The 10000-nt window shown below is 38.3% G+C and overlaps 1 protein-coding gene and 1 long non-coding RNA gene across 2 annotated transcripts in view; both read right to left on the bottom strand.

Annotated features, from left to right (window-relative positions):
- LOC137648393 (uncharacterized) overlaps positions 1–326 on the bottom strand; it is a 418-nt gene extending 92 nt beyond the window's left edge. The window contains exons 1-2 of the long non-coding RNA XR_011045608.1: positions 247–326; positions 70–136 (exon numbers count right to left, since the gene is read on the bottom strand). This is a non-coding gene — a long non-coding RNA (uncharacterized lncRNA). The remainder of the gene's footprint in view (positions 1–69; positions 137–246) is intronic.
- Positions 327–1120: 794 nt separating this feature from the next.
- On the bottom strand, positions 1121–8296 carry LOC137647891 (uncharacterized). Its single transcript, XM_068380844.1, has 2 exons — positions 7792–8296; positions 1121–7640 (listed from the first exon to the last, which is right to left on the bottom strand). The coding sequence occupies exon 2, from the start codon at positions 6731–6733 to the stop codon at positions 1121–1123; it is 5613 nt and encodes a 1870-aa protein (XP_068236945.1). The 5' UTR covers positions 6734–7640; positions 7792–8296.
- Between the last annotated feature and the right edge of the window lie 1704 nt (positions 8297–10000).

Below are 10000 nucleotides of genomic sequence, written 5' to 3'. Positions count from 1 at the left end.
GAAGGCACAAACGTTAATATGAAACTATATCGCTTAATCTACGGGCAATACATAAAAATTCTTAATTACCAATCGAGGATAAATTGGTCAGGTTACAATTACCGGTCGTTACTGTACCCAGGTAAGCCTACCACACCTACAATGAACAAGAAGGAAAGTGAACTAATTACAGGTAGACCAACAATGTCAAATATTCTCAAATAAATAATATCGACTTATAATATCAGTAACTAATTAATAACCTACCAGCGGAAAACAACACCATCCGTATAATGGGCTAAGACTGATCGATACAATCCAACTGTAACACTAGCACTCGCAGAACTGTACGAGAAAAAATAAAGTAACAAAACTATTACGGATGCATAATACATGAAAAGTTTTACGTAACTTGTCCTTACTGAGTTATTTTATTGTTATTTTAGGTCACGTTAGGACTTCTGAAACCTCAACTAAAAGACACTAATGGCCTTACCTTAGCTAAAGGGTGAAGCATGTATGGCTTAAGTGAAGGATTTTATATCAATCATGCGCTCCGTACAAGATGCAAAGTCCAGAGATGGGGAGAGAGAGAGTGAGCCTGTATTTAGCAAAGAGCCATTTTCAAAATGAAAGCACAAACGTCGACAGGATCCATTTGTAGTAAATGTCTTCCACTCAACAAGTCTGTTTAGCGCTCTTCATAGCAGCTCAGTACCCACGGTGTCCAAAAGTGAAAAGCGAGAGTGAACCCCTTAAGCTACACTCTCCGTTGAAGTAGCAGAATTCACTGGCGACCATTTCTCCGCCGTGTCACACGTTAGCTCGGAAACCAAAACAAAGATTAGTTCCCGAGAATTATTGCTTGTCTTGGTCCTTAAGACCACCCAACAACAGATAAGGCCATTATGCAAATTAATTTGAAATTACATTCCAAAAAGCCTGTAAAGACATTTTACAAAAAACAGTCATGTACACAGAACATATAACAAAAAATTACCCCACTCAAGTCCACACAAAACTGCGTGAGAAATTAGAAAAAAAAAATTTATACAGAAAAATAAGTTATATTTATTTTTGTACACTGGAGGGCACAGGATGCAAATTTCTCACCACTAGAAATTTGCATCATACCTTATAACTATAACATAAGTCGAGTCAAATTTCTGCTCCTAATGGCAGCTTTCCTGAGAGTCCTTTGGGGTGAACTCTCATTAATAGACAACTTACGGGAGCTCTGTTTGTCGTCATTATCTGACTTGTAGGATGCATCTGGAACTACCTTAAGATAAGGGATTAAAGTAGTGACATGTCTTTTAATCAACTCACGAGTCTTCCCTTTAAGTATAATAGCCCCAGTAAGTTCCCCCAAATCATTCTCCTCTATACCCTTCACAATTCCCAATGGAAAATTAATTGTTTTAGTGTTTGGTTCTTTGATGAGGACTATATCACCAATGCCCAACTTCTGGTGACAAACTGGTCTATATCTGTCCTTGCGGTCCACAGCCTGAGCTACCAGGGTACTTAAAAACTCATTCTGGTAAGCTTCTAGAAGATTATACCTAACCTTACGAAGTTTTTCATACTCATCCTTTATTACTTTTGTAGGGCTGCTACTCATCTTCCACTCAGGATCATCGGGTACCTCTTGTAAATCTGGAATTAAATTTAACGACACCAGCTCATACCCCTTGACTAACATTTCTGGAGTTATGGGCTCTGGGCAAGAATCTGCCTCAGTCTCCCTTAAAGATTCCTTAAAGGCTATTGGCCTCTTATTAGCTAAATGAACAACATTACACACTAAATATTCAAAATCAGGCAAAGAAAGTACCCAAGTTTTAATAGCTGAAAAAATAAGTTTCTTCACTAATTTTACGCAAGACTCTACAAGTGATCCTAGCTCACTATGGCCTTTAAAGAATTGCTGAAACTTTACATGCTTAATGCCATTAGACTCCAAATACAATTTAGTGTCAGGATCATTGATGAAGCTAGTGATTATGTTACCTCCTGCCACCAACTGCGAGCCTGGATCACTAACACAAAGCTGCGGAAATCCATATTCAAAAACATGTAATGAAAAGGCTCTCAAATACTCATTCACACTTAAATCTCGACATATCTTCAAATTAATAGCCCTTGACCAAGTACAGGTGAAACACAAAATCCATACCTTCATCTTTTCAGCTCCCTGTTTAACATTAAATGGTCCAATGAAATCAACAAAAATATTAGAAAATGGAACAGCAGGGGGACTAGAACGAAATTCTCGATAAGTGTTCTGGTTCAATCTCACACTTCTTGTGTTAAACCTGTGGTATGAAACACATTGTTTAATGGCATTCCTAATGACAGAAAAATGTTTAGGAATGAAAAAGCACTTATGAAGCTCAGATAGGACAGAATAGCAACCACCATGCAATAATTTGGCATGTGTATCCATTATAATTAGTTTAGTCAAATAACTCTTGGGATAAAGCAATATAGGAAACTGTTTGTTATGTCCATACCATTTCTTGAACTTTGATTTTACTCTTAAAATGCCATCTGAATCTATGAACACATTAAGTTGGCTCACAAGTGGAGGTATATCCTTCAAAGGTTTACTTGAGAGTCTGAAGTAAGAAAATATTTCCATAAAGTGTTTCTGTTGATCTTCTAGAATTAATTTCCTTAAAGCTAAAGCAGAATAGTTTACATTATTCAAATTCTCTACTTCAACTCCCGCTTTCCTCTTCCAGTGGTCAACACAAAGCATTACCCTCCTGTAAATCAATTTAAGCTTTTCTAAAGTAGAATATTTCTCATGTTCAAGAAGAGGTTCACCTGGAAACGCACTCTGCTCAGCAACAGAAATACTAAGGGTATTAGTGTTTGAGCTAGGAACTGTGAAATAAAGAAACTCATTGCCAGGCACCACCTCAGGACCTGAAATAAAGAATGATTTAGAGACAAGTCTAGGAGAAAGGCATCGGGTGACACAGTCTGCCGGATTGTCTTTTCCAGCTATAAAGATAAAACTGACAGGTTTAATTTCACATAATTTCCTGATATTGCTTATCCTCTTCTGTACAAATACTGAATGCTTCTGCATTTTGGAGTATGTACATTCTGATGCTTGCAGCCACTGCAAAGCACAACTGGAATCACAGTACAAATCTAAGCCATCAATGTCAATGGACTTCACACACGAAGGATCAGCCAGATCTCTATAAATCTCCATCAGGGTTTCTACCCCTAATGATATAGCATTCAACTCCAGTGCTGGAACGGACTTACCTTTCAACAACTTATTGATCAAGCGGTTCTTTGCCTGCAAAAAGCTAATCTCACCCGAGTCAATATCTTCAATATATACCACAGTACCATAAAAATCACGACTTGCATCTGTGAATGCTTTCAGTCTAATTTTTCCATTTCTTTGCCCAATGAACCTCTGGACTTTCACCGGCTGGGAACCATTCACCTGCCTGCAAATGTTCCTCCATTCCCTTTGGAGACTGGGGGATAGTACTTGATCCCAAGCCAGCTCCTTTGAGCACTGAAGTCTATGCATATAAAGTCTACTTCTATTAAAGACAGGAATATTAAAACCAAACACATCAAAGTTACTGGCAATAGTCTGCAAAACCTTACGTTTTGTATCAGCATCTGGGTTTAGCAAGATTTCCTTAGTATAAATTACATCATCAGCCCTATTCCATACAATACCAAAAAGGCTATTCTCAACCGGAGTATTGGTTTCCAACTTTGCATCAATTTCAGCCTGAAGGGTAACATCATTTGTTACTAACTGTTGTATCTCGAACTTATATGGGTTGAAAATATACGGCAACTGTGAACAAGCCCACTTCAAATACTGAGAATCAGCAGAACCAACAGCTCCATTGTCCATATAAAATAGAGAGTACAACAATAACTTAAGGTTCCTCAGCTGTGGGTCAGGTTCATATTGGTGCACTAGTATATAATACAGAGCTAGCATGAGTAAAAATGGACTACAACGAAGACCAAAACTAAGTCTAACATTCTTGTAGGCTACAAGAGAGTAATCGTTCTTCTGTACATTTTTTAACCAAAAAAACAGCAACCTAGCTTGATCATTATTGTTCAAGGACAACATGTTAAAAGCTTTCTTAAGATCATACGTTAATAACAACTTATCAAACCTCAAGTGTAAGAAGGCTGAAGACAGCTTCTGGTTAAGGTTAGGTCCTGGATCTATACACTGATTATGAGAGAAACCACACTTAACTTTGACAGTTTCTTTGAGATTAGACAAAAACACAATACGGCACTTTGTGGTTTCTTTCTCAGGCCTAAAAACAGCCATGTGTGGGAGAAATGAATAATTTGGATGCTCTGCCTTAAATGAATCTAAGTCTGAAATCTTCTCAATTATTCCATCTTTTAACTGATCCCTAATTACCTGATCAACTAACTGCAAATGCCCATCCTTTTTCCGTAATTTCTTAAGATTTGCCTTTAGTATCAACCTTGAGAGATTTTCGTTAGTTGATAACCTATGTGCAATTTTGCTATTCCACAAGAGGGGAACTATAAGACTTCCATCCTTTTCCCTTGAAAAATTACTCAACGCAAAATTCACCCACTTCTGATTAGTCTCTGACATAATACTTTCAGCACTATTGGCGTCCAGATTCAAAAAGCGGCGGCATTCGTGTTCAAGCACTTCATCAGTAGCCTTGAGCAATTTAGATTCTACAATCTGACCTTTATCATCTAACACTGCTATGTTGCTGCCTACCTCAAGTTCCTTGTAATGTAGGTCACACACTTCATCATCCAAAAGAGAGTCAATTTGTATTTTACATAAGAAAGAACAGGTAGTAATTTGGGAGCAAGAGGAAAAATCAGTCCTGCTTGAACGTAGTGGATTAATTACTTCTAACCTCTCATTACAAATATTAGGCAGACCCAAAAATTTAATATTTTTGCTCAAATTTTCAAGGTTTCCCATTAGCAAAATACCATGCTGTGATTCAGTGTATACTGAAGGGGGGTTACAACCAAAGGCTACATCTTTACCCATTAAGGCGTAATGTGCATCAGATCCCAATAAAACCTGAACATTATCAATACTGTCACTGTCTTTACAAAGTTTCTTATCTGCCAATATGAATCCCTTATTCTCGAACGATTCCACTATCTTGCCTAACCCTGGAAGATTTAACTTTATATTAATGCTAGGAACCACAAGTGCAGGAACATTTGAAATACAATTGCCGAACTTCATAGGAAGTTGAATAAGTCTGCTTATATATTCTTTAGAACCATTAAACCCATTAACAGTTAATTTTACACTAGGTTCAAGAACAGGCAAACTACACTTATTAAGCAAGCTCTCTGTAACAAAGGAACTCTGAGAACAGCTATCCTTAAGACCTCTAAAAATACCATCCACTCCAGGGACAGTAAATGAAAAGGAAGGGAGTACTGTCTTATTGACAATACTGCGAAGAACTGCAATACTACTATTCACTTCATTAATGGAAGCTTCCCTCTTAACATCAGCTTTACCCGAATGTATTGGAGTACCTTCTTTATGCTTTCCTTCAGGGGGCGAAAGCTTAACTTCAGAAGACTTTGAGCACAGACAGTGAAAATGAAGCCCCGAACATTTCACGCACTTTTGACGAAATTCAAATCTACATTGCCTACTCATATGGTTAAGATTCCCACATCGAAAACATCCTTTTAGTAATTTCAAACGCTGAAGCTTTGCTTCTGGAGTGTCATAACGTTTGCATTTAAATATAGAATGATTATTTTCACCTTCTACACAAAGTGTACAATAAAACCTAACCTCAGGCAATGTCTTAATAGCTAAACTAGTAGTTTTCTGTCTAACACTAGATTGAAGGGTACGTAAAGAAACTTCACTTTTCAAGCAATTCGCATACCTCTCACAGGCAATAAAGAAATTGTCCATTATCTCCTGAACAGAAGGATAAGTCTTTGTAGTAATCTGAACCAATTCCCTCTTAAACTTGTCATTAAGTCCATTCCACATGAAATATTGAATAAAATCATCAGGAGTCATTTGAAGAGTCTTCACAGACTCAACAACTGTTCTTAAAATGGAAATAAACTTAAAAGGGTCATCAGATTCCCCCAATCTTAAACTCGTCAATGTTTTTATAGTAGAAGTTTTACGAACTACTTCCGAGGCAAAGGCTAACTTAAGCAAGTCTTTGGCGTCCTTGTAAGTCTGTTTGTCAGCTTCCAACGAATTCAACAAAACTTTAGCCCTTCCCTCTACCTGCTGTCTCAAAAGAAGTAACAAATCTCTGTCTGGGTAACTAAATGATTGGGTAGTGCTTTCAAACTCTGATATAAACCTAATGAAATCCTCCCCATCCGTACTATTGAACTTTGGTAATGGAGCTGTGGGCTGTTTAAGAAGACTTTTAGCAACCTCAACAGTTCCAGGTGCAGATGCCACCTCTAGGTGAGGAATACAATATTCTATCCTATCAAAATATTCAATACAGGTTGCAATCTCTGACTCCCTAGCATCCTCACTGAACTCCACATCCGAAATTCTAAGGGAAAATATTTCATCATTCAGATCAATAAGTAGTCTTTTATGACTTAGCAGTACACTTCTTTCAGAAATTTTTTGCCCAGCACTGAGAGTCGAAATGGACTCTATACGATTATAAATATCCGTAACCTTCTTCCTGATTACCTTGCGTTTTGAGATTAATGTTTTAAGATCAGACATCGTGAAGGAATAAATACAAAAAATATTAAATTCTTAGTCTTTTAAATGCGATAGCAACTTAACACTTACCACCACCCTCTAAATAAAAGAGCTTAATAGACAATAACAACTTCCAAATGGAAAAACAAGTTGAATAAGCAAATATATAAAATAGTTCACATAGACACCGCGGATAATGCTTCAACGAGGGAAAAATCTCAATTCTAAAATAAACCGTACCGAAAAAATTGGAAAATAAAGCGAAACACGTCTCTCCCCCTCCCCCCCATTCCGACTTTACCGAGCACTAAGTAAGCTAACGACCAACCTCCACATACACCACCTGACGTGCCCCACGTTGGGCGCCATATACAGAAAACGAAATCGATAACACAACATATATATTTTAAGGTGGTGAAACATGGAGGTAAAAATAAAATACAAAACTCAATTCAGTATTTTAATAAAAAAGTATAAAGTACGAACAATCCTATTGAATTAACAATATCCTCATTAGTTTCAATGACCTTTCTGTTATCAGCTATCGACTCTGCATCATAACCTGTAAGTTTAGACAGTTACATTATAAACAAAAATTACCACTGAAGGCACAAACGTTAATATGAAACTATATCGCTTAATCTACGGGCAATACATAAAAATTCTTAATTACCAATCGAGGATAAATTGGTCAGGTTACAATTACCGGTCGTTACTGTACCCAGGTAAGCCTACCACACCTACAATGAACAAGAAGGAAAGTGAACTAATTACAGGTAGACCAACAATGTCAAATATTCTCAAATAAATAATATCGACATATAATATCAGTAACTAATTAATAACCTACCAGCGGAAAACAACACCATCCGTATAATGGGCTAAGACTGATCGATACAATCCAACTGTAACACTAGCACTCGCAGAACTGTACGAGAAAAAATAAAGTAACAAAACTATTACGGATGCATAATACATGAAAAGTTTTACGTAACTTGTCCTTACAGAGTTATTTTATTGTTATTTTAGGTCACGTCAGGACTTCTGAAACCTCAACTAAAAGACACTAATGGCCTTACCTTAGCTAAAGGGTGAAGCATGTATGGCTTAAGTGAAGGATTTTATATCAATCATGCGCTCCGTGCAAGATGCAAAGTCCAGAGATGGGGAGAGAGAGAGTGAGCCTGTATTTAGCAAAGAGCCATTTTCAAAATGAAAGCACAAACGTCGACAGGATCCATTTGTAGTAAATGTCTTCCACTCAACAAGTCTGTTTAGCGCTCTTCATAGCAGCTCAGTACCCACGGTGTCCAAAAGTGAAAAGCGAGAGTGAACCCCTTAAGCTACACTCTCCGTTGAAGTAGCAGAATTCACTGGCGACCATTTCTCCGCCGTGTCACACGTTAGCTCGGAAACCAAAACAAAGATTAGTTCCCGAGAATTATTGCTTGTCTTGGTCCTTAAGACCACCCAACAACAGATAAGGCCATTATGCAAATTAATTTAAAATTACATTCCAAAAAGCCTGTAAAGACATTTTACAAAAAACAGTCATGTACACAGAACATATAACAAAAAATTACCCCACTCAAGTCCACACAAAACTGCGTGAGAAATTAGAAAAAAAAAATTTATACAGAAAAATAAGTTATATTTATTTTTGTACAGGACTATAGGCGAGTCATCTGGAGAGAGATATGCAGGCTTTATGAGATCAATGGAGAACTTGTCTTTCTTGCTACGCATTTTGAGGAGGAATGCTTTTGCCGTACGACGGATCACGAGGAAAAGTCCCGTGTAAGGGGCAGTTTACAGTGGCTTCCTAGTGTTGTTGCTCTGGAAAACGTGTGTTCCAAAGTGCAGATCTGTCAGTATGTGTTACTTAGTTTGGGGCTTATAAATCTAACGACATGTTAATTTTCCCAAAACATTACATAGGTGCTGAAGGTTGTTGGATTAGGTTGCAGACGGAAAAAAATTCGGCAAGGACAACCAACGGGTCACCATAAACCATTTCAGTTACAGAGATATACAAGGCATCCATAGGAATGGTCCTTAGTCGTAATAGGGCACAGGAAACCTGGGTAAACAAGTTGAAGTTCTTGCAGTGGGACGTCAAAGTTGCTTTGAGGGTACAGTCAAAATGATCAACCATTCTGTTAGTTGTTAATTGCATGCAATTGTCTGTGGAAGAATGATATCCAGGAGATTTAGAAATGATATCCACAATTGGGAGGAGAAAGCGGTACCCTTGTTGAAAGTAATATGTTAAGGGATTACAAATCTCGCTATCCATCCTGAGAGAAAGTCAGATGTACATGAGGCGGAAGTTGCAGTTTCCTTGGGTATGGCTTCAGGTGAATGACTTGAGCGGTAGATAATGCTAAACATGTAACGATGTCCTTGTGATGTGGGTGTGGAACCTACAACATCGACGTTAAAGTGGGCAAAATGCTGCTGAGGTTGAGGAAATGTACCTGCAACTGAATCCGTGTGTTGATTTTCTATTGAGGTTTGCCAGGAAGTACAGATGCGGACTCAATCCTTAGCATCCTTTATAATGCCAAGTCAAATTAACTTTGTCTTCAGTAGTTGTGCAATAGAACGTGGGATATGAGAGGCCGTAAATCAAATCAAACATATGCTGATGCATAGAAGAAGGTATCCATTGTCTAGGTCTAGGTCCAGTATTGATGTCACTGAAGACGGCAGCATTAGTCATCATGAGGGACGTTCTCCCAATGGAGGGGTGTGCAGGATGTCCTTTATACCTGGTACTCTGGATGTTTTTGTTGGGGTTCCACTAAGCCATTATAATACGATCCTAGGTGACTGGCGGCCAATGTGTTTCTTGACAGGGTATAAGCAACGTGATTCCTTTTCCCAGGTACACGATGAAGGGTGCAATTGTATTCAGCCACGGCTGAGGGATGTAGGCATTCACGGGCCGACCAGCCGTCATACTGAATAGGGAAGGTGTGCACCAGAGGCATGTTGTCCGTGTGAATGACGAAAGGGGGACCTTCCAAGAAGTGCAACGTGTAGTCGAAGGCAGAGAAGGCAGTTTCTGCCTTTGTCAGTTTTCTACTGAAGAAAGCCAAAGAGGTGAGTCGTTGACCACCTGCTCGAAGACTACCGTAATAGGAGAGGTGAATTTGTCATTGGAAAATTGAGAGCAGCAGCGGTTGTTAGCGCATTCTTTGTTTGGCAATAGGCTGCTTCTTTAAGGGGACCCCACTTTAGGTCATTTTGCTTTTCCTTTAATGAGGTGTAAAAGGGGGCAAAGAA

The sequence above is a fragment of the Palaemon carinicauda genome, chromosome 10, assembly GCF_036898095.1.
Source record: "Palaemon carinicauda isolate YSFRI2023 chromosome 10, ASM3689809v2, whole genome shotgun sequence".
NCBI lineage: Eukaryota > Metazoa > Arthropoda > Malacostraca > Decapoda > Palaemonidae > Palaemon > Palaemon carinicauda.
This window is presented reverse-complemented; position numbering and strand designations above follow the sequence as displayed.

Coding starts and splice junctions, on each gene's coding strand:
- LOC137647891 (XM_068380844.1), bottom strand. CDS start 6,733: ATGTCTGATCTTAAAACATTAATCTCAAAACGCAAGGTAATCAGGAAG.